The sequence below is a fragment of the Cyprinus carpio genome, chromosome B21, assembly GCF_018340385.1.
Source record: "Cyprinus carpio isolate SPL01 chromosome B21, ASM1834038v1, whole genome shotgun sequence".
Classification (NCBI taxonomy): domain Eukaryota; kingdom Metazoa; phylum Chordata; class Actinopteri; order Cypriniformes; family Cyprinidae; genus Cyprinus; species Cyprinus carpio.
Window position 1 is genome coordinate 15,519,607 of NC_056617.1, and position 26,637 is coordinate 15,546,243.

The following is a 26,637-nucleotide window of genomic DNA, read 5'->3' on the forward strand; positions in this document are numbered from 1 at the left end:
CCTGCTGGTTCTAGAATAGAATTAATTCAGTTGTAAATTTAACTCATTTTGTTCTGTCCGATTCGGTACATTTGGGTTTTTTTTTTAGGGATCAATGTAGATAGTTCTGGCAGAGTTCACAGTCTACTCACTATAGAATGTAATAATTTTTTTTATATACATTGATTTTTAATTAATTAATTTAGATTTGTTCATTTAATTTTATCATGTTACTTAAAGTTTAGTTTGAATGTTTTAAAAAGAATGTTAAAAAACAACACTTAAAGGGATAGTTCACGTAAAAATGAAAATTCTGTCATGAATTACCCACCTACGTGTTTTTTTTTACCAAACTCTTAAGTCCTTTGTTCATCTTCAAAACACAAATTAAGATATGAAGAGTTCATTTGCAAAAACAGATAACTCATTTTTTAACAATTTTCACAAATCATGTTTTTTCATTGTGCATTCCAATTAATCTCAGTCAAACTGCAGTTGAGTTTTTTTGATCAGGTTATAAAATAACAAAAAAATACAACTAACTAACACAATAAATAAATAATAACATAAAAAAAACATGGTTTTGCAAACAAACTCTTCATATTTTTGATTGAATCCAAGAGCTTACTGATCCTCTATAGACATCTTAGCCTACGTTTACACTAGTGTGTTTTTGTTTTTAAACGAATAAATTTTGCTACGGTTATGCCTGTCGTTTACACTACTCCGGCGTTTTCGACCCTGCTGCAGAGACCGTTTTAATTTGAAAACTATTGTGTTTCAGTGTAAATGGAGCAAAACAGAGACTTTTTTTGTAAACAATGGCGTGGCATGCCCACATTCGATCTGCGTATCATTGTCAACCGTGTAAACAATAACATCATGCTCACAGTTGTATATGTAAAGGTAGATTCCCCATTTGACCGCTCCAAGCACACAGACGCATCCACAATCTAAATAATAGGGCATCTACAGTTGTGCCTGCATAAATGGTCATGTGACATGCGTTTTCGTCTGTGTAGTGTAGACGGAGATCGTTTCTGAAATGCAGTGAAAATGCCAGTGTATGCACTAGTGTAAACAGGGCCTTAATTTGTGTTCCGAAGATAAACAGTTATGTTCATAATTGTTGGTGTTCCGAAGGTGAGTAATCAATGACAGAATTTTCATTTTAGGGTGAACTGTCCCTTTAACATGGAAAGTAAGGCAACAACTCAACGGACAAAAAAGCAATTCTCACATTCATTCACAAATCACTTTTAAGATCTATTGAATCGATTAATTGAATGAATCTAATGGATTTTGTGTGGGTTTGGCTCGACTGTAGAGTGAGTGTATGTTCAGTGTAGGCAATTACGTACCCAACCACTACCCATCATGCCACTTTACTATGCTCAAATTAAATGAGGACTTACCTCATGCTTCCCTGTCTCCTCTTTCCACACTGTCTGTCTACTCACAACATTCCCTCATCCAGGTCATTATAGTGAAATATGATGAGGCCTGGATCTGCCCTCATGAAATTTCAGTAAGAATTGATCTCTGTGATTGCAAGAGATTCTACTCAGAGAGCGAGGGATAGAATTAAGTGATATGCGCAGGGTGGGGGCATATTTGCTCATTAATTTATTGTCAGTGATGTTCATATCAGTGTGACAGTATCAGCCAATCGTTTTGTGCTGACAGCTCACAGATGTTGCGGCAGTGGCACTATTCATCGATCCTGCTTTCTCTTTGAGGACACTACAATGTTTGCACAGACTCATGAAAATCTCTGTTTGGTTTGGTTAACATCCAAATTTCTTACCAATCCATTAAGTTCAGATACATTAGACCAGATAGAACTGTCATAGGCCTATGGATTTCCAGTATCATAACAATATATGATATATACTACGGCAGATGTGTTGGATTGTTTGCCATCATCACGCTAGCACGTTCAAACCGATATTTTTTTTAACAACTCCCTTCTGAAACATTTTAGGCCGCTAAATTAGCTAGTAGCACAGTTAGATACTTCTCTCACTTAGGTTATTTTTGGCTATTTAACCACTAAAGCTACCAAGGGAGAGCTATAAACCAACATCCCTTTGCAAATTGATGCCATGTGGTATTAATACGAGGAAAACAATAAAACAGTTTGAAGAAGTGGAGTTAGGCCAAGCTATAAATACTTACCGTGTGGTTAGCGCTTGTTTCGCATGTAGTGAATACTGCACTTGGCTACAGTGAAAAGTTAGGCCAACAACAATCCCACTTCCCCATTTTGGGAAGAGAACTTTTCGTACAGTAGAGATATTTAAATAGTTGAAGGGTTTCATTGTCCTTCTGAGAATTCTCTCGAGTTTGTCCCTTGTTAGACCCTTGAAGGATTATTTCCTCTATAGAAATTGACTTTTATGTCTCAGTGCCCTTGATATCTCTGTGTTCTTTTAAGTGAGGGCTAGAGGATGTGGTGACCAAATCAAAAAGTATATAAAATTGGAAACTCGTATACTCTTGAGGGACACAGTGACCCGCAGTATAAGCCTGTGTTGAAAGTGGACGAAAGGTTCTTTCATAAGAAACAACTTCTTCAAAAACACAGTCTGGACTGGGGTCATTTTTCGAAAGCGGTTTGGAACGTGACCCAAGAAATAATGTGGTTTTAGAATGCATGATTGCCATTGTATGAATGTATGCATTTAGTGACACAGTTTTTATTTATTTATTAAATGCATCACTTTATTTATTTATTTATTTATTTATTATTTTAGCAGGCACACAGTGGCCCCAAAAGTTTTAAAGTCACACTTAAAAATGCATGATATTTATTTATTAATGCATAATTTGATGAATCAATGTTACAAAAAGTTTTATAAAAGTTTTAATTATTATTATATTATATTATACATTGAAAAATATAATTAGCTTTTATTAATTAACATATTAATATGTATAAATTAATAACAATCATTGTTGTTTGTTATTTATTACATGCATCTATTAATGCATATTATCATATTTAATAAATTATTTATATTGAATAAAGTATTCAACAAATATAATATAATATAATATAATATAATATAATATAAATAATATAATATAATATAATATAATATAATATAATATAATATAATATAATATAATATAATATAATATATGTTGTGACTGACGTCATTGTTGCTATTGTTTAAGTAATTACAAAATGGGGTTGTATTATATTATATTACATTACATTATTTTTATCTACTGTAGTAATTAATGTACATTAAATCACAAATACATTGCTTAATATTTCTATCTCTTTTGGTGTAGTGGCCCACAAAAAGCATTTGAATACACAACAAATCAAACTTTAAAATGCATGAATGTCATTAGATTAGATGCAAAATATTGTTTCATTGAGATTGGTACCAAGATATCAATTCATTAAGACAATTCCTAGTGAAAAACAAATCCTAATGTTTTATCTTTCCCCACACATCTTGAGAAGCCCTTTGTCCCCGCTCTCTCTCTCTCTCTCTCTCTCTCTCTCCCTCTCTCTCGTCCTCTCTGTCAACCTCTGGGTCTCTCGGTAAGTGAATGATTTCCCCAGGCTGACTGAGAGGATTGGATACAATGTAGAAATCAATGGCAATAAGAGAGGAGTGAAGTCCTCCTGACACATACAAGCATGTGAATGTGTTTGAGAGCGCACTGACTCATCCATCTCCATATCACTTTATTAACAGATGCCCACACACACACCAGCTTTCTTTCACCTTCATCCAGACAGGTTTTTAGATTAATTCGATATTATCAACCAACATTTCCAAGGAACTGTATAATGAAAGGTCATTTATTGCTGTAATAACTGTGAAGAGCAGCACTTATGCGCTCATTATATGATATATAACCTATATAACCTATATGTTCTTAATTGCCAGGCAATAACTTCAATATAACTTAAACAGAATTTACAGTATCTTAACCATCTGCTCCAACCGACAGGAAAGTACCTACGTTTCATGCCCCAGCAGCCCCTAACACTCCCTCACACTCAAACTGTCCAAACCACTCTCTCTTTCTCTCTTCCTCTTTTCTCTCTTTCTTCTCACACATCCATCCTTCAACAGCCTTGGGACCAGACACTCATATGACATGTTATTTATGAACGTTTTGCAATACATACATATTTTGGGCTTAATCAGATGCCATTTTTGGATCCCATGCACACTGAACCACATGCTAACCAAAACACAGAGGACAGTGAACAACTTGGCACCTGTAAAACACAAGCTGTTATGAATATAAGACCAATATAGGATTAACGACTTTCATGTAATGTTCAACTGTATGTTACAGTAAATGCTTTGCACAATGAAAACGTAATTTTTGCCATTTATTTATTAGATTTAATCAAGAATTTAAGATATAATATAATGTTATATTAATTAATAATAACATAATATAATATTTATAAATATACCATTTTAAATATTAATTTATATAATTATTTTATCATTATCTTTTTGTAATTAATATATTTGAATTAATTTAATTAATATTATTTATTAAATGTCTTCTTTATGTTACAAAATGTTGTAATATAATATAGTATAATACAATATAATATATAATATATGGCTTTATTTTTATACTGTGTTACATGTCTGTGTGTGTGTGTGTGTTTATATATATATATATATATATAAAATATATATATATATATATATAATATATATATATATAAAATGCTTTTTTTTCTTTCTTTTTTCTGCCTCTTTAGAAAATGTAGTTTGTCTGAGCTGGTTAGAACTATCTTGTATGCTAATGCCATTACAGGAGTTTTTATTTGGTCCCCTACTTCTAAGCAGGCTCTCAAAACTGTGGCACTTCACAAACAAAGTGCCATCATGAGCAGATATTCTACATCCATTTTCCGTCCATTACAGGAGCAAATGATGTCGGATAGCTTGTTAATATCTCTCATGTCTTCCATCTCATCCCTCGCTCAGATTGAGTGACAGGCTTTCGTGTTTTTGACAACATAAAGACTTTATGCAAAGTAATTGCTGCGTGAAATGTAAAACATAAACGTCCTGCGATTTCAAGCTATACGCGCTTGCTGCACTTAACATGGGCGCACAACAATTCCCAACAATTTTAAATTACTTCCATTAGAACTGTTGTATATATTATTATTGCACTTTCTGAAGAGTTATTACTCTAGGTTGGAGTGAATTTTGTGTATAGAAAAAAAAATGATAATGCAACAACTAAATGTCCATGTTCAATTCTGTTCCAAAAATACGCTAAGGCTTTTATTCTTTGCAGCACATTAAAAGGAAAAAATTGAACCAGTCTTCTAAAATTACATCAAATCTGAGGGATTTGTCTTTTTTGTTTGTGTCCACAGCTCTGAATGAACCCACCATAGACTACGGTTTTCAGCGGTTACAGAAGGTGATACCTCGGCATCCAGGAGACCCTGAACGCTTGCCAAAGGTATGAAATCGAATTTCCACTATTTCTAACAAAACAGAGTTAATAGGTTCAAAACGAGTTAAAGAAGCATCAACGGAAATGTTCTGCTGAAATGAGATTACTGCAGAAAATGCAGTAATTGTCTGGACTGAAATGTTTTTATTTTATATAACTTTATAGATTTATTTTATATATTATCATTTTAAATAGTTTATCTGGATCTCTATTTTATATATAAAATATACAACTGGTTAATTTGGAGGGTTAATTGCATAACTCCATTGAACTAACAGGTTTATCAAGAATGTATGTTGTGTGGGCTGAATCATGAATCATTATACAGCTGTATGCATTTCTTCTGACATCACTCTATCACTATTAAGTGCTTCCAGATCCTCTTTCCTTGATTTAGAAAGAGTGCTACAGCATTAGCTATAACATCAAAGTAATGAGTCTCACTTATGAAGGACTGAGATGGCGGGCTGGCCTCTGTTATGTCATCATTGTCTTGGTGATGAAACTCACATGGTAATAATTCTGCTTGGATGAACATTAGAGTCTGTTGCAAAAGGACAGAAAGAGTTGCATCATGAAAAAAGTCTGTTGCTGTTTTACTTCTATATGTATACAGAGCCATGTTTGCATGTGTTGTGTTTGTTGTAAACGGATCGTCTGAGTGTAACAGGTAGTCTGCATAGTGCTTTATCTGTTTTTCAGTTTGGGCCAATTTGGTCTTAACAGTGTAAATAGTCCAAATAAGCTAGCGTCACAGAGGGTGGAGGTATTTGGTTTGCATTTGTTGTGATGGAGCTCTAGAAATATGAAATTCTTTGTTCAATCACTGTGATTCACAGTTCAAATCTCAGTTATACTGAGACTAGGTCAGGTGTCAGAAAACACTGGCTTAGATTTCACCAAGCACAACGGGTTCCTGTATCAACTTTCTTGTTGGTTCTGGAACAACATTCCTACCGACAATTTTTTTTTTTTTTAAATTTCAATATTCACACAAAATCTTAAACCCTATGATTAAAACAAAAAAAAAAAAAAAAAAAAAAGATTTAAAAAAAAAAAAAAAAAAAAAAAAAAAAAAAAAAAAAAAAATAAAATAAAATAAAATAAAATAAAATAAAATGTATACATCGAATGATGGAAATGTAATTAATAAATTAATAGCAAAATTTACTGAAAGGGTATTTAATGACAAGATTATTATATTACTTTATATTATAGTTATATAATATATATAATTTCATGTTAAGCAAATATTTACTCTTTTATCCTATAGACATTAGAGAAATTGTAATTGTAAACCTTAAGAATGTAAGTTTTTCCATTTGTTTTTCATTGGCCCCTTGATTTTTATATTATATTATATTATATTATATTATATTATATTATATTATATTATATTATATTATATTATATTATATTATAATTACATTACATTACATTACATTACATTATATTATATTTAGATTGTTTATAAGCTATTGAATTAATATAATATTATTTGGCAGTGGCTTTTTAAGCTAAGTGAAAATAGCAGGATTTTCTTAGCGATATGCTATTTACACTAAGTGAAAATAGCTATAGATTCTATTTACACTGTGTTAAAATAGCATGATTTTCTGCTATTTATACTACATATGGCAAATAGTGGCAATTATCTGCACCTCAGAATTGTAGTATATTATAAAACAGTATGCAGTAATAACGTATTGAGTATAAATTATAATTTTAATTCAAATTATTAAATGGATGCCACCTTATTAGGACAAAAGCCCTCCCTACACCTACCCTAACCCTACCCTATACTTTATTTTCAACTTTGCGACAATTTCCTTCATTTTTATTGAAAATAAATGTCTTTCCTATTTGTTATGAGATTTGAAAAAGGAGGGGAAAAAATAAGCAAAAGGCGGATTTGAACTCAGGTCGATCGCATCAAAAAGACTACGATACACAATTCACCATCTACTGTACACCACTGGAGCTGTTACGTCTTTTGTAGTGTTGACTAGCCCAATCACAGTAGTGAGCGGAGCTAGTATAAGCAGACACTCCATCTGTCAGAGTCTTTCTCTAGACCACCACCTTTTGCTAGCCTTAAAATATGATTGTTTTATAGGAATATTATTCCATGATGCTGTTTCAGGAAGATAGTTGGCAAAATCACAGAAACTTTAAAAGTTCCCTTTCTACATTCATCTTCTCTTTAGAGCGTTGAGTGTATTTTGCTTGTTCATTTCACAAGTGTGAATGTTTGGTCATGTGCTGGGAGTTTATTGTATATACATGTGAGTGTTTGTGTTTGTGTATGTGTGTGTGTGTGTGTGTCTGTGTGTTGAGTTTAAGAGTGCGGGCACCCAGAGGTGATCCATCATGGTGAAGTCAGCTGTCCAGCGGTGCCTCCCGGCAGGTCAGCGATCGAAGTCTCCGCTGGCCGGACTTTATTATTGCTCCAGCACCAGTAATTGAGTCACAGCAGTGTATGTGTGTGTGTGTGTATGTGTGTGTGTTTGAAAGCAGGAAGAGAAATTATTCCAGCACACTAGCACCTCTGACATTCAGAACAGTGTTGAGCTCAATGAAGAGGTCGGACATATGGAGGAACAGAGAATCATACATAATCTCTCGCTCTCTCTCCATCTCTCTGGTCTTGGCTGCTGTCCCATTGGCAGCGGCGGCACCACACACACACACACACACACACACACACACACACACACACACACACACACACACACACACACACATGCTCTGTTCCTCTCCGCCCCATCGATTTTCTCGTCCTTATTGAGGTAATAACAGTTTGTTGACGGGGCTCTCTTTTCAACTGCTCACCTCAATCATACCAGCCAAACACAGGGACGCCACAGAGAGAGACATGCAGACACACACACACTCTCTCTCTCTCTCTCTCTCTCTCTCTCTCTCTCACACACACACACACACACACACACACAGACCTAAATGAAGACATGCCATAGACTTCTACCGTTTTTATATAAAGCTGATTTACAGAGAAACTGTAAACAAAAGCTAAATTTTTTTAGAAGTAAAATATTTTTTGCTTAGGAAGCTACTGTATGTTTACAATACAGTGAATCTACTCTAAGCAGATTGATAAAGTTTTTATGTATGTAATGCATTTTATAGAGTTAAAATGTATGTAAGATATTTTTTATTTATAGGTTTCTCAAGCAAAATTTGTACAGCAATGTGAAATGGTCACTTTTAATCACTTTTTGGAATGTGATACACCTGATTAAGCAATCATTTGCTGTACAATATATGCAATATTATCTATTTCTTTGTTTCTGACATATTTATCAGTCATTAGAGTTATCATTTTGGACATTTTCCCCCAGTTCATTGTTTTTTCAGTGTTTCTCCTATCTAAACCTCTCAGTTTAGTTTCCTATAGAGGCTGTAATGTTCACAGTTCAAAGCCAAACAGACCTGAGAAGCTCAGACGGACAGACGGTGTAGTAGCCCGTGTGAAAGGATTAGAGAGGATAACAGAAGTCTGGACATTTACATTGACAATGAGATCTGACATGAACCTACACAACCTGCCCATTTTGGAGCCTTTACTAATCAGTTTTTAGTTTAGTTTTTGATTTGATTTTTTGAGTTCCATATTTGCCTGTAACATCAGGTACATCTTTTATACATACAGTAGCCCATATTGTACTATACAGGAGAATATGTAACTCGAGAAGAAAAAAAAAACGAAACTATTAACTATTATAAAATTATATATATATATATATATATATATATATATTATATATATATATATATAATATATATATATATTATATATACTATATATATATATATATATGCATATAAATATCAGTTCATCTATGCATCTATGCATCTATGCATCTATCACTATGCATCTCCCGATAATGTTTAAGTAAAGTGATATTTTAAATGCTTAGTTTTATGATCAAAGCTTTGCACTTTTTATTTTGGACAAAACATATAATGCAACACAATGCATTAATGATCTAGAGGACTTAGAAATGTGTGTATCAGATATGATAAAGTTGGCTTTATAGGGTTAAATAAATAGCAGGTTATAGGAAATGTCATCTAAAAACCTTTCCGGGAAACCAAATTTGCTGATATCATTGTATATGAAGCTTATGATGTCATCATCTGCTGATGTCTTGCTGCATCATAACAGATCAAATAAACAACACTAACAAAAAAATACAAATAAATAACTTTATCAAAATGATCTGTCCATGTTATACTACTTCCTGTAATGTGAGGCACAGTCATGTAATGTTGGGCCAATTGTCAGTTTTTGAAGGTGTTGACCAGTAAGGATAATTATGGATTGTCTTTTACTTATAGTTGTGTCTGATTTGTCATGATTTCCATGTTTTCATTCATGTGTGTTTGATGATTTCTTAACTGAACTGATCACTGTTTGACTTTTATGGATGAGTCTTAGTACCTGGTCCAAAGGCATAGGAAAACATATTACGTTGGTGATGTATAGAGCTCAGTGTTTCTGCTCTACAGTATTCATCATCGACCTCTGCTCCTCATCTTTTCCGCTGAATTTGATTGATGTTTTGGCTGAACTCGCACGTACTGGGAATTCACTGCCTCCAGGCCGCCCCACAATCATTCGGGCCTTTCGCTCGCCAGTATCCCTTTCGCGCTCCCCCACGCTGGGCTGCAGAGGGACTCTCCTCCGCCTCCTCTCTCTCGCTGCAGGATCTATCGCTCTAACAGCTCCCCGTGACGATAATGAGAGGTTAACACAGTGCCAGCACGGCCATAATTGAGTGAATTTAGCACCTTGGACAGCGCACTAAAACTTCTCATTGCTTGCCTGACCCCCCGTCAAGTTTTGTTTGTTCGTTTGTGTCCATGTGTGTGTGTGTGCGTGATGCGACACTCCCCAGGGCTGATTGGGAGGCAATATGTTCCAACACAGTGCTCACACACACATGCTAAGGGGTAAGATCCTGGTGAAGGTTGCATTCAGAGGAGGGAGCAATTTTCTGCCTGTCACTCGGTTAGCTGGAGCAGCGCCCTTCTGCATTAACTTCTCCCAAAGACCTCCCACTCACCAACATACAGGACGGAGAAATATAAGGAAAACACTTGAAGACCATGTGAATGGTTCTGCAATTCAAACATCCAACAATAGTACCCTTACAAAAAAAAAAAAAAAAAAACATGATTTTTAATTGCATGTAAAATTAAAGGGCCTCATTATATTGTATACATGAGCAGAACAGATTTCTTTGTAAATTGTTTGTAAAACCATTAATTCATGCAACAATTTAACAAAACCAATCTTAAGTCACTGGGGTATATTTTTAGCAATTGCCAAAAAAAAAACAAAATAAACATTGTATGGGTCAAAATTAGCGATTTTTCTTTTATGCCAAAAATCCTTAGGATATTAAGTAAAGATCATGTTCCATGAAGATATTTTGTGGTTTTGTGGTCCAGGATCACATTTATGCACATTATATTTACATTTAGCATATATTTATTCTATGTACAATTTAGATTTATGACTGATTAAGAAAGTTGTTATGATTGATTTGTTTTATTTATATAATTATTAATTAATATTTACAATTATTTTTGCAAATATTATTTTTTTTTTACAAATATTTAAATTAAAAGGGATGGAATCACTTTGTGATTAAAAGTTTTTAATGAATTTAACAACTTAGATAAGAAATGTTAAATATTTAATGCAACCATTTATATATGATATATGAATAGTTCTACTTTACATTTCAATAATGCAATAATTTACATAAGGCTGGTTTTATAAATGATTTACAGTTATGCCAATGCAACATTTAACAGAAGAATTGTTTTACAAACAATATACATTTTTATTAATGCACCAATGAATGTAAGAATGGTTATATTCACATTTTGCATTTCTATTAATGCAACATTTAATGTAAAAAGTTCATTTTTTGTTGGTTTTATGATTAAATTTATAACATGCAATAATTTATGTAAGAAACTTCAATTCTTGAATGATTTTGCATTGATATGATTTACATTCAAAAATTAACACAAACATGATTTTAGAAACTATTTACATTTATATCAGTGCAATTCAGAACTGAAGAAATGTTTTATAAAAAATATATATTATTAGAGTTTTTGTTTGCTTCTGTTTAATGAATGAGGCCCAGTCTGTGAAAATATTGAAACATCAATTGAAAATTGAAATTTTCACGTGAAGCATTGGTAATGGGTTTCAAAAAAATTTTCAAAAAAATTTTTAAAATGTGAAATTCGCGTGGTTTTTCCATAAGGCTATTTTGACTTGTTATTGCATTTGATTTATGAGAGATGTCGAATGACAAACCTACATGATGTGATTCGTATTGCATCATTAATTCATTGTTTGTGAAAATTTGTTCAAAACACAGGATTTTGTGTCTCAAATTTACTGACCAGGACAAGTATGCTGTTTGGTGCACTTCTCCCATGCAAGTTTGATAATGTGGAGATATTGCACAAGCCACATAATCACATTATTAAAGCTACACAAAAGTCGCTAATGTTTTCCAGCCATTGCACTTAAACAATCATGACACCCGTTGTCCTTCTTTCCCCTCATGTGACTGTGCAGAAAAGCATATGTTAAAGTAATTACTTCTCATTAGCGGGAGCGCATCGATTCAATCTCTGATGTACCGTCGTCGCAAGAGCTCTGACGAGAGCTTGCTCTCCGCTGAGTTATTGCCCAGTACTATGAAACCGAGTGACCTTCTCTGCAAACATAGATTGCATTGTCCTTCCTCAACACAAAGCAGATGTTTGCTGAAATATTGCACTTTTTCATCCTGACAGACACAGAACAATTGAGCAAACCTCAGCTCCATGTGTTCCACTTGGCTGTGATCGCCGATGTTATTAAACGGAAATCTGTGAAAGAGAACAACATCACATTGTATAGTTACAAGTGACAAGTATTATGGATTGTAAATGTGTATAGATTGAACTGAGGATGAAATTGGTTCTCAAACTTTTTTTATCATTAATATTTCCTTTGTTTGTTTTGTTGTGCATACAGGAAGTGATTTTGAAGAGAGCAGCAGATCTAGTGGAAGCACTTTATGGAATGCCTCATAACAACCAGGTGAGGAAGAAACTCCTTGATTATCAATGATTATTGACAGTCGCATAAATTCCCTTCACTAACAGTTGACTGTTAACACATGTTGAAAATATATGGGTGTTTCTATCTGTATTTTTGGCCCTGCAAACTTAAAAACTTAAAAAAAAACTTTACTTTGTTTTTCTAAGGCTACTTTTATAAACAAGTATACTAACTTTTGAAGTAGAAAAATTTTAGGGACAAAATAGCTAGCCAAGAAGGACATGAAACCACAATGGATGTAAGTTGTGTTACATATTTAAATTAGTGCTGTCAAACGATTAATCACGATTAATCATGATTAATCGCATCCAAAATAAAAGTTTTTGTTTACATAATATGTGTATATTTATTATGTATATGCATGAATACATACACATACAGTTAATATTTTGAAAATATTTACACATATTTGCATGTATATATTTATATTCATGTAATTGGTTTTAAAATAAGTTTCTTATGCTCAAGGCTGCATTTATTTGATCAAAAATACAGGAAAAATGTAATATTTTGAAACATTATTATAATGTAAAATAATGTTTTTTCTATTTTAATATACATTCAAATCTAATTTATTCCTGTGATGCAAAGCTGGATTCTCAGCATCATTACTTCAGTCTTCAGTGTCACATGATCCTTCAGAAATCATTCTAATATGCTGATTTATTATCAGTTCTGGAAACTGTTGTGCTGCTTAATATATTTTTTTTTTTTTTTGGAACCTGTGATACTTTTTTGTACTATTTTCTGTGATGAATAAAAAGTTTAAAAGAAGAGCATTTATTTAAAATATAAATCTTTTCTAACAATATAGACTACAGTTCAATACATTTTTATTCTTTCTTTATTTGAAAGAAATGAAAACTTTTAGTAATAGCAAAGATTTATATTGTTAGAAAAGATATATATTTTGAATAAATGCTGTTCTTTTTAACTTTTTATTCATCAAAGAATCCTGAAAAAAGTATCACAGTTTCCAAAAAAATATTTGTCAGCACAACTGTAGCCAACATTGATAATTCTAATAATAAATCAGCATATTAGAATGATTTCTTAATGATTATGTAACACTCTATACTGGAGTAACGGCTGATGGAAATTCAGCTTTGCATCACAGAAATAAATTAATAGAAATTAGTATTTTATATTGTAATAACATTTTGCAAGATTACTGTTTTTTCCCCTTGTATTTTTGATCAAATAAATGCAGCCTTGATGAGCATAAGATACTTCTTTAAAAAGCATTACAAGTCTTAATGATCCCAAACATTTGAATGGTAATGTATATACTGTATAAACATAATTTTTTTTTTTAATTATATACATGCATGCGTGTGTATTCAAATATAGATAATAAATATACACAGCACACACACATATACTATGTCAACAAAAACTTTTATTTTGGATGCGATTAATCGCGATTAATCATTTAACAGCACTGTTTGAAATTAATTTAAGACAATAAATATCTAAATTGTTTTAACTTTTTGTTGCATTTTCATATTTCATTACTGAAACTGTGACACAAAAAAATAAACAATAACATATAATAGCATTTTAAAAATAGAAAAAATTAAGTCATGCAAATACATGTCAACTATAAATATCATTAGAGTATTAGTAGAGTATTTGACTGTAAGGTTAGGGTTAATAGAATAAGTCGACATGTACTTGCAAAGTTACTTATAGCCAGGAGAATGTGTGTTGGGGAAACATCAAAATAAAGTCTTAGCAGATATTAAGCAGACTACTAAAAAATGTTTACAAATACTCTAATGACTGCTAGTGGACATTTAGTTGCCAACTTGCTTTTAGTAAACCAAATGTCTAAAAGCGACCATGAAAATAAAGTGTTGCCAAAATCAGTCCAGGGACATAAAAGTTGAAACAACACCCATGTATGCTAGAAAAGTGTTCAATTGTGAGAGATGATGGATCATTTTTCCTTAGGAAATCATTCTTAAGCGAGCAGCAGACATTGCTGAAGCCCTGTACAATGTGCCACGAAACCACAACCAGCTCACCGGCCTCACCAACAGCTCTGTCCATGCAAGCATGATGGGAGTGAACTCCTTCACTGGACAGCTCGCCGTTAACGTCTCAGAGTCGTCTCAGGGTGGAAACCAGGGTGAGATGTTATTCTCTTTACTTTACTCTTACCCTCTACACAGATATACACACACTTAGGATGAAGTTTATCAAAGCTGAATACTGCCACAATACTTTGAGATAAAGCTAAATTGAAGTTTTCTCTGTGTCCGGCCGCAGGTTTCAGTCGTAACACAAGTAGCGTATCACCACACGGATATGTCCCCAGTTCCACCCCTCAGCAGAGCAGTTACAGTACGGTATCCACCAGCATGAACGGCTACGGCAACAGTGGCATGACCAACCTGACCGGCTCCCCGAGCTTCCTGAATGGCTCTGCCGCCAACTCACCCTACGCAAGTGAGTACTGAGATGTCATGTTCTAATCTATATAATCTTCCTTTCTTTCATAAAACACAAAAGGAGATGTTTAGCAGAATGTCCAAGTGAAATGATAAAAATTCATTTTAAAAGTACCAACATTTTTTGAAGTTATAGATAATTGGAAATAATGTAATTATTAATTGGAGTACGTTTAACAAGAAAATACTACTTTAGTCTTTACACTTCGAAATTTCACAATTAATTTAATGTGGTACCTGCCATTTCTTTGCAATTATTTGTAACATTTACCAGCAATTACTAGAAATCCCTTTTTTTTTGTGAAGTCTGTGTGTGTGAAGTCTGCATGGCCCATGTATTATATTTCCATGTTATCTGAAGCCATCTGATTGCTTTATCTCAGAAACAGATTGACATTTTTAACTTGAATAAAATCTTCCCTCTGCTGTAGCTGATAAATCTGGCTTTCACTTGAAGTCATGTGACAAAATGTGATGTCAAGACCTACTCTGACATGCTTTCGTGTGCAATGTTTAAATACATGCAAGCGATAAAATCCATTCAAAAGGCATACAGTATTTTGGAACTACTGTATTGTTTTATGGGGTGAAATTTGACAGTTGAAGTGTTTAATTCACATGCTCCAACAAGCCCTTGTTTCCAAACAAACTTCTGTCTTTGATGCACATTCATCGCAGGAAGTCTGACAGTATGGGCCTTTAGGTCTGGTAGAATTCCCAACTGAGAATTCCCACAATGCTCTGCAGTCTATATTCAACAGCTCTTTAAAAGTTCTCTCCTCTTTCTCTCTCTTCTGTTTGCCTGACAGAGCCACCTTACTCCAGCTGTTATTTATTGAGCTAATACTTAATTGCTTGCTTTTTCCAATTAACCAGACATGCAAAAGTGAGCCAGAGACAAAGGAATTTGGAATATTCCAAGAGTGATGTGTTTGTTTGGTTAATTATGACTTGAGCAGTGAGGGTGTGCGTTCGGGGGGAGGGGGGGCAATCTGACATTAAATCTTAAAAAAGGCGAGTCGTGCAGCTAGCGAAAGTATGACACAAACATCCAGTGCAAAGGAAAAGAAAGCAATCAGGAATTCAGTAATGCAACCCTGCCCACTCTATCCTCTGATGACTCTGGTCTTCTTTACAAAAACAGGGTTTTATTGCCTCTTATCAAATTTAAATTCCATTTTGGCTTGTGTATTAAACACGGTTAATTAAATCAATAAAGTAATTGAAGGGGCAACACATCAATTTCTCTGCTAACACCCAGCAATGTTAACAAGTATTATAAAAGGCTCACTGACTCCATCAGACACTTCCAATCAAACGCAGAGACCCCTGTTAAGCATCCAGTTTTCATTAATTGATTAGTTAAGACTTGATGAATGGATTCTGCCTTTGTTATAAGGTTTCAACTGAACTAGTTTCAAACATGGCAAAATGTTGAGCATGTCACATGACATCAGCCTACAAATGGCCTACTTAGTTGTCGCCCGTATTTTAATTGTTAAAAATTTTTTGCATCAGAATTTGTGTTTAAGAAATAAACACCCTAGTGAAAAATAAATATACTAAAATATATGTTTATTTCATGCTAAGTATACAGCAAATACATTACATACTTATGTACTTAATAAAAATGCTCTGCATTTGTAATTTTGGTATACTGAGCTGCTATTTGTTTCAACTAGTTTTGTTCTTAATTTGTTCTTAATTTTGCGGAAGTAGTGCAACTAAAGATATACTGAACTACATTGATTGTGCTAAAGTGGAACTATTGCAAGTATACTTCAGGTACACTTTAAATATCTTGCTTTTAAAGATCGATATTATTCAAAAATCAAACAATCCTCATCAACAGTGACATTTATACACATTTTAGGCTTAATATTAAGAAATGTGCATTGTGCACAAGTAGTACTCCAAATAAAGCTGAATTATAATTTTTATATCAAAAGGTCTCAAATGATATGTCAATAAACATGTTAATAGATTTGAACTATGCATAATATGAAATAAATGTATTTTAAATATATTACTTTTTTACTATGGCAATTGTTAAAGTGTATTCTTCTGTGATTGAAATTAATCGCGACTAATCATTTCCGCCCCAAACGCTTTCCCACAATACTTTTTATCTCTTCCTTGCTTGTCTTCTTGCTGAATCCAAAATGTGTTTCTCAACCCCGCTCTCTGCATTCCTGCAGTCGTCCCCTCCAGCCCCACCATGGCCTCCTCCACCAGCCTGCCCTCAAACTGCAGCAGCTCTTCTGGAATCTTCTCCTTCTCTCCGGCAAACATGGTTTCAGCTGTGAAACAGAAGAGCGCGTTCGCGCCTGTCGTTCGGCCCCAGTCCTCACCTCCACCTACATGCACTGGCACCAATGGGAACGGTCTCCAAGGTAACGCACAAGTCAGATTCTGCTGGAGTGGGATTTTTATGACACTTTAAAAACTGAAAATACTGCAGCAATAAAATGGATGTTCACTGACAACACTGTATAAAAGCATGCGAATTACTTCCAGAGGGTCGACTTTTTAAAAGGAAAATCCATAACTTATTTAAATAATTTATGAGCATCAATCTGTTTCAACTCAAATTGGCACCTTGTAGTTTTTTTTTTTATGTATATTTAATGTAAATGTCTTAATATTAAGCCTAAAATGTGTTTTAATGTCACTATTGATGAGGATTGTATGATATTTTAATAATATCGGTCTTTAAAAGCAAGATATTTAAAGTGTACCTGAAGTAAAGTTCCACTTTAGCACGATCAAATATACTTCAGTTCAATATATCTTTAGTTGGACATCAGCAGAAAGAATTAAAGTGCAAAATGAGCACAATTGCAGGGTATTTTTATTAAGTTCATAAATATATAAAAGTATTTGTAGTAAACATAACATGAAATAAATGTATTTCAAATGCATTTAAGTATATTTATTTTTCACTAGGGAAATATGACAGTAATGATGTTTCTGTGATTTAATATTAATTAATTAATTTATTTAATTTATTTTATTTTTTATCTTTATTTATTTTTTATTTATTTATTTATTGTGAATACACTACAATTCAAACATTTGGGATTGGTATGATATTTTTATGTTGTTGTTGTTTGTTTTGTTTGTTTGTTTGTTTGTTTTTTGTCTCTAATGGCTCCCAAGACTGCATTTATTTGATAAAAAAAAAAAAAACATTAAAACTGTGAAATATTATTAGAATTCAAAATAACTCTTTAATCTGAATATGTTTTACATTTTTCTCTTAAATCTGAATATGTTTTACATTTTTATTTTTCTCTGTGATGGCAAATCTGAATTTTCAGCATCATTACTCCAGTCTTCAGGGTCACATGATCCTTCAGAAATCATTTGTTGCTCAAGAAACATTTCTTAATATTATCAGTTGCAAACGGTTGTTCTGCTTAATATTTATGGAGTTTTTTGATGAATAGAAAGTTCAAAAGAACAGCTTTTTTTGTAACAAACTTTAATGTCACTTTTATTCAATTTAAAGCACCCTAGCTGAATAATAATAATAATAATAATAATAATAAAAATCTTACTGATCCCAAACATCTGAATGGCAGTGTATGTGACACCACTAAAATCCAGTGAGGATCTGTGACATAGTAAACTAGAGGCATGAATATCTAATCTTCCTTTTGACCATATACTCACCCATCATTCGATCTGATATTAACATCTCTCTCTCTTCTTTCCCTTTCCCTTCTTCTTCTCTCCACTGTCCTCAGATCAGTCTTTTGTCGACTCTAACAAGTACTCCACAGCCAGCGTGCTCCAGGGCCTGGCCTTCTCCTGAAGTATGTTACTCATCTATTACTCCTCCCACATCCATCCCACTGTTTCTATATCTGATCATCCATATACCAACAAATAACAGTACTCCTGCATAATAAAAAAAAAAAAACCAAGTATGCTTATTTTTTAAAGTGAAGTGCATAGTCTGATGTTAAAATACAATCCCAGCTCTAAGAAATTCAATGATGTGATTTGGAAGTGACAGACAAGAGGCAAACCTGTTCGAAAACAGTCATTATTTGGCAATTCCATTTAAAATTGCACACTTCACCTTTAAATATCCCATGTTTCCCATATATCACACACCATTTTTCTGTTTCAGAACATCATGCTATATACCTGCAGAACATGCTACATTTAAAACGATGTTACAGTGTGTCAGTTTATGTCTGAGTGTGTGTTTGCATACCTTCAAGGTTGTGTTTCACCTCCAGCGGTTCCTAGAGAATCCAAAACAGTTCACCTCTCTTCTTTTCTTGTTTGTCAGCAGTTGCTAAACTCATGTTGAGTCAGATCTGCAGTGCTAAGCATTTTTCTCATGCGTAAAAAAAGTTCATGTTGGCTTAACTAAACAAAGTGAAGTTTCTGGCATGAATGATGTGAAAGACTGTCTCAGTTTTCCTTGAATTCATCATTTTTAGTGGTGTACACCAGGGCAAGCATGACCTTACAAGCCCAGAAATGGTTTGCAAACAATTAGATGTTTAATCAAGCACTTCAAGTGTCTCATTTTTGCCAATTTTGCATTGACGCTGAAAGAGATTAGGATTTATCCCTCATCTGAAGGGGCCACAGTTTGTAATGCAGATGTGGAAACTGATTTCTGAGTTTAAAGAACTGTGAAAAACATGAAACGGTGTCCAATCTCGTAGCTGGTACTTGCTTTCTCTTCATTCTCTCAAAGTTTCATTCTCTCACACTTCATGTGCAGCCAGGTCTGTTTCAATGATGGCATGTTTAATGGAGTAAAGTGAACTAACACTCTGTGTTTTCTCTCTTCACAGTTATCCCTGGAATGATTGTTCCTCCAATGTAGGGTGTGTGCGTGTGTGTGTGTGTGTGTGTGTGCAGACGGAAAGATAAAACATGCTCTTTCATGCCACTGGTCTCACTGAGCGTGTGCAGAATACTCCGGCGCTGGACTGACCTCCTGGTCGTGTTCTGAAGGATGAAAAACTACAAACTCAGGCCCTTTTTAAACACAATCTGCTTTGAAACAAAAAGATATAGGGGAAGAACGATACGAGAAAAATATAGAACTGAACTGTTGTACCTCCCTGTTTTGATGTTGAAATTTGTACTCACCTTCTAGACACTTTTTAAGATTAGGGGCGACCCGCCCCGTCTACACTATAACACGAGAGGTCTATTTATTTTAAAAAACGTAGTTATTGATTTGCCATCATATTTGTGTGTTTCTGTGTGTACCACCCTTTTATGAAATGATACCTGACACAATATTGCAGTGGTTTCTATTTATGATTTTAGATGAAGGATTGCAGGTGATTTTTGCGTAGGAATGTCCCACTGAATTTGTGAAAATGCATTTGAAATTCAATCAGTCTACAAAATGCCAGCAATGTAAACTCTTATTAAAACTGCGGCTGTAAAAAAATAATTCATGCTTTTTTTTTTACCAGGGTTAAAAACCAATTCAGAGCTGAGAGACTCAGTTCCTTTGCATTGTCACTGCCTTGATTTTCACATTCATATTCCATTTGTTGATATTATGCTGCCTTCAAGTCCTTTTGGGAAGTTTTGATTCGGAAAAACTTTTAAAGAGACTTTGGATGGGAAAAATGGGTATGTTTGGCCCTTTTTAACCTTAATGTTAAGCTTTTTAGCACCACAGCAACAAACTTAAAGGGATAGTTTCCTCAAAAATGAAAATTCTGTCATCATTTACTCACTCTCAAGTTATTCCAAACCTGTTTGGCTACCCACATTCTTTAAAATATCCTTTGTGTTCAATTCATACATGTTTGGAACAACTTGAGGGTGAATAAAGGATGACCGAATTTTCACAGCACTAACTCAGAAAGACTTAAAGAAAAGAAACTAAAGTTTCTCACTGGAGAATAAGATCAATCCGACATGACTTGAAGGCAACATTTCAAGTCATTTCATGCTCATCTCTACCCAGTTTTATCATTATGTAATGCCAAAATGTATAGCCCTGTTGAAAAAAACAGCATATGCTGGTTAGGTATGTTTTGAAGCTGGGATGCTGGTTTGAGCTGGTTTAAGCTGGTCCTTTGCTGGTTTAAGCTGGTCCTTTGCTGGTTTACGCTGGTCCTTTGATGGTATATGCTGGTCCTTAGCTGGTGCTAAGCTGGTCATGTGCTGGTCTTAAGCTGGTCGGACCAGTTTAGGACCAGCTAAGGATCAGCTTAAACCAGCAAAAGACCATCATAAACCAGCAAAGGACCAACATCCCAGCTTCAAAACATACCTAACCAGCATATGCTGGGTTTTTTTAACAGGGAAAAAAAACACTTACCCATAGTAACACAAAAGAGTCAAAGACAAGCATTCATTTTATACAGAGACAATGCCATCAAAAAGCCCAAAAAGAGATTGCTGCCTTCTTTTTATAACTACTCTCTGTGGAGGATTTGCAGTGTCAAAAACAAAAATGACCTTTTTCCTTTTAATTTGTTTGTGTTGTAGAAACAAAATAAAAAACTGTGATAACTTTTTATACTTTAGTTTGCAGTCCTCCATTAGATAATGTTCAGACTGAACCGACTGAAAGGTTGAGGAGGAAGCTGATTAAGTATTTAATGTTCTGCTTTTCTTGTAGCTCAGTGGTTCTCAACTGGTTTTACCTTTGAGTTTGCCCAACACATCCCTGAAATTATCATGCAAAAGTAATAAAAATGTTTTTAAAATCAACACTGAAATGCATTCAAATCACTATGCACATTAAATGATTCATAGCATTGTATTATTTTGATTTACCATTGACCCTATCAGATGAGACCTGTTGCCCATTTTTAGGCCCCGTCCCGCCAGTTGAGAACTACTGATGTAGATCAGTCTGAGTGTATGTTCAGGAGATGAAGGGTTTGGATGTTACGGCATAGTCAGCACTGTGAAATCTCTGTACCCTTCTCACGAATGATCCGAGATTCAGATGAAGCCATTACATTGGATTCTAGCGTGTATGCTTTGTACAGACTGATAAATATGTTTGATTTTATAATTCTCTTTTATTTTGCCAAAGTCATTGTTTTAAATATATTTATACATCAGAATGGAGTCATAAGGCAGCTTTATACAACCTAGTGTCACTGATATAATGTTTACGACATGCTTAGCAGATCTCATTGACTTTAGCTCTGAGGTTTTGATGTTCACGAAGGGATATATGTAGGATTTCCATATGAATATTGTATGTATGCATCGCTTGAAATTGTACATGCTTCAAACTGTCTTCATGTTTGTGTGTTTTCACTCTTCATTTGGCGATGATCTGTTTTTATTTTGTCATCTGCCAAGTTGTGTCCATAAATGTGATTTTGGAATTTTATTTGTATAGTAATTTTTGTATGTTGAAGAACAACTGTTTCTTTGTTTGTTTGGTTTTTGGCCGTTCGCACAGAGCGATTGGATTTTTTATTTTATTTTTTCTCTATGAAAATGTTATAGCATTTTGTTACATTGTTTTGTTTCAGATGGCTAGATTTGTTAAATAGTTTGTATTTTAATGTAATGAAGTTTGAGAGTATATTCATCATGTAAACAATATAATCTTTTAATTTTGCTTCTCTGGAACTTGCAGAGAAAGGATAGTTATTGTTTTCATGCTCAGCAAATATACAATAATATCTCCCTGTTTTTGAATATTTTCTCTCCGTAATTTGCTTTTTTTAAAGGGAAAATAATACACATATTGTTTCCTCTATTTCCCTTGTCAATACATGCACAATCCTCGTTTTTTTTTTTTTTTTTTTTTTTTTTTTTTTGGAAGTGTACCAACAATCAGATGTCTTAATGCAGATTTCTCGTTTTTTTTTTTGTTTTGTTTTTGTTTTTACATTATTTATTTTTTTTTTTTAAAAATACTTATTTAGATAGTTTGGTTAGATAAAAATATAAATGAACAAGTTAAACTATGGAGTAACAGCACAAGAGTCTATACAGTTATTCGCTCGTTCATTTCATTCCATGACACTCCTCTCCACTGTCATGTCTTAACATATTTCATCTTTTTTTTTTTTTTTTTTTTCTGTTCCAGTGCATCACATCACAAAACTTTCTGTGTTTCATCTAAGTCGCAGTTTTTGTAGCTCATTTCTATCTGAATCATGGCTTTTCCCATTATTTAAATGGGCATCAATTGCAAAGTTATCATTTGATGGCTACTTGATTTATTGATTAATATGTCACGTATCCAAATTGACAAGTCATCTGCTACTATTTTTCCTGTTGATTACATACTTGTTGTAGACTGGACTTTCAGTGGGCAGTTATTACTGGTGAAAATATAAAAAGAAACTACTGTAAAGATGATCATTTTTTAAAATACCTTTGAACTGTAAAATAACTTTTTGACTTTCACAATATTTAATTAAAGTTTCCTCTTGTCTGTGACTCTTCATTCATTGTGGGTTTTTTGTTGTTAATTAAAAAACTAATTCTAAGCATTTATAGGATGGTGCTGTTTAAGTTTTAGTTGTTGTGGGAAATTAAAATGTACGGCATTTACAACATTGTAATAAAGCAATTAATTATATATGTATAAAGAAATGAAGCGACGTTATTGTGCAGGGGTTCACATAATCACACACAACCCTGTCATCTGCAATAAGAGTTATATTCACATCAATTTATATTCACATCAGAAATTAAGCGCACCTTATTAGTAATATGGACCCATTTTAATGACTCTAGTTCATTAATATATTACATGCTTCAGGCACAGAGAATATGCCCACTGCCACTTTAACTTATTAATGATGGCTCTGGTCTTTTTTATTATTATTATTAAAATGCATTGGCACTTAATTGATTCAACATTTACATTTACATTCATCAGCAGATATACTCACATATGTAAAATGAACCGATTTGATTGGCTTGAAAAACGTCTGTCCACTGACCTCAGTACAGAAGGATGAGTTCTGCAGAAATTCAATGGCTGTGTCGGTTTTACATTTTCTGCCAATTATCTCTCATACTTTTCTTTTTACTTGAGCTGATTGTCTGGGACATTTCAACTTCTATGTTGACTTTTTCCTTTAAAAGAAAATAACACAACTGTAGTTTTACATTTTCTAAGTAGTACTCATGTAAAATGTAAGTAAGACTCGCTGCTATGTTTCCAGGGTGTTCTATATTTTAGATATATTCTAGTCATTATGTTAATTTTTACCCTGGTTATCAAATACAGTTTTGTGGTTCTTTAATGTGTTGTGACAGATCACTTTAGCATGTAAACTGATCATCTCTTCCCCTTTACTAGTTATAGCATGAAATAAACACGAATGAACATCAGAAGGTATCTTGTTTTAACCGTGGAAAGATGTCAGTACACAACACTTTTCAAGTTCAAGTCCACCGACGTTAATCTACTCTCCTGCCTGGATTGTTTGTCAGACAAAGTGGTGGATTCTGCATTATGATTGGTCAGATCACCTGTCAGTCTAACTCTCTGCAAAAGGTCAATTGGTGGCTAATTTGTATTAATTCATACAATTTGTAAACTTATGCTTAGTGGGGGGGTTAGGTATAAACTTTCATGTTTTTTCCTAAAAATAGTATGTTTCGTAGAAACACAGTTACATTTTCTCACGAGATGGGGCTGTTTATTATTTCGAATAATCGAAAATGGGCAAAGAGGCTGGAGCTGATTGCTGAAACCACGCCCACCTAGCGCAACGGTGGTGACAGCAGCGGCAATCCACCTGTCACTCAAGTGGCCACATTTTAATTATGCAGAACTTTAAAGCTTAATATAATTTATACGAGTGAGTTATAATAAAAAAAAATTAAAAATTCAAACCCTCAGAATTAGCTATATAGAGCAAAACCACTTTTTGTATAGGCTGTAAACATATTTTTTCTATTATAAGGTTGGGCATTATTTTTTTTTTTATTATTTTTTTTTTTTTTAATCAATTGGTTGAATTCTTAAATGACTCATTCATGAAGACAGTCACTTGTTGCCACCTACTGACGTATCCATGTAACTAAATTTAACATTAATGTAACTTAATGTAACTTAACTTTGGGCTAGGATTACATCTTTCTCGCTCCATTTTAGTTCCAGAGTTGTGCATATTTTTGTAGAGAAACACAATTATTTTCATGCACTCACACATGAATACTACACTTGATCTTCTTATTACCTTCAAGTGCACTGTGTGCACACGTGTTCACACACAAGCATACACACACACACACACACACACACACACACACACACACACACACACACACACACAGAGAGAGAGCTGAGAGGTGTGTGTGACAATGATGGGAACACAGGGGGTTAAGTGACAGTGCTTTAGGCTTCCATTAGCTAATGGATCAGTGTGAGTGTGTCTTGCCACTTCCCTCCTGCGTTTAACCCCTGTGCACCGCCCCCCATCTCTCCCTGTCTGTCTGTCATACCTACCCACTCCTCTAATGCAGCCACTGAACAGATTGATGAATAATAGAGGACATAATTTAACAATCAGGGATGGAGAGCTATTTATCCTAACTGACAGTGGGGTTGTTAAATTCATTGTAGAACCATGCAAGGTTTGGGATGTTCATAGGGTTAATGAGTGGGAGGGGACAGCTGATTCTGGGTCAGTTTTACTCTGTATGTAGAGACTAAGGTTAGAATGGGCTGAAGCAATGAATTCAAACAATCATTTCAAGATTCAAAAAAAAAAAGAAAAGAAAAAGAAAAACATCTGGACTGATATGGAGAAATCATAATTTCAAATAATCTAATTTATTTTGATGATAAACATTAAATTAATCAGCATTTAATTTATTTTATTAAACTTTATTTGTTTTTGGTTTTTTTATTGAAACTCTTAATACATATACATACAGTATACATGTACAGTATACATATACATATGTACATGTACATGTACATATACATATATAAGGTTGGATGACAAACATGCACAATAAAAACACATCTTTCAATTATGCAACAAGCTAATAAGTTTGTTCTCTGTGGTCATTTCACCTAAATAAATAAATAATTATTTATATGATACCCCTGATTGTTAGCATTAAAGTACTTTTTTTTCAGAATTTAATAAAGCTACGGTCATGATGAAAATGCTTATTACTATCTATAACAATACATAAACAAGTTACATTTTATTTTATGTTGTCCTTTTTACAGTGTGATTGTTTATTTAAGTATACCAAGTAATGTTACTTACATATACTTACATATTACTTATATATACTTACATAACATATACTAATGTCAGGTGCACAATAAATGCACAATAAAAACACATCTTTCAATTATGCAACATGCTAATAAGTTTGTTCTCTGTGGTCATTTCACCTAAATAAATAAATACATTCAATTTTAATTAATTAATAAATATTTATATGAAACCCCTGATTGTTAGCATTAAAGTATATATATATATATATATATATATATATATATATATATATATATATATATATATATATATATATATATATATATATATATATATATATATATATTTATTATTATTATTATTTATTATTTTTATTTTTATTTAGAATTTAATAAAGCTACGGTTATGATGA

The 26,637-nt window shown here is 33.4% G+C and overlaps 1 protein-coding gene across 3 annotated transcripts in view; it reads left to right on the top strand.

Annotated features, from left to right (window-relative positions):
- Nucleotides 1-23,469, top strand: part of LOC109045316 (transcription factor COE1-A-like) — a 120,359-nt gene extending 96,890 nt beyond the window's left edge. Inside the window, exons 11-17 of one of the 3 annotated variants that reach the window (XM_042748284.1) lie at nucleotides 5,363-5,451; nucleotides 12,518-12,583; nucleotides 14,573-14,735; nucleotides 14,876-15,055; nucleotides 17,256-17,450; nucleotides 18,807-18,875; nucleotides 19,878-23,469. In XM_042748284.1, the coding sequence (XP_042604218.1) occupies nucleotides 5,363-5,451; nucleotides 12,518-12,583; nucleotides 14,573-14,735; nucleotides 14,876-15,055; nucleotides 17,256-17,450; nucleotides 18,807-18,874 (761 nt within the window). In that variant the 3' untranslated portion in view covers nucleotide 18,875; nucleotides 19,878-23,469. Of the gene's footprint in view, nucleotides 1-5,362; nucleotides 5,452-12,517; nucleotides 12,584-14,557; nucleotides 14,736-14,875; nucleotides 15,056-17,255; nucleotides 17,451-18,806; nucleotides 18,876-19,877 lie in introns of all 3 variants that reach the window. The other 2 variants (XM_042748283.1, XM_042748285.1) reach the window with 2 other exon arrangements.
- Nucleotides 23,470-26,637: the final 3,168 nt, after the last annotated feature.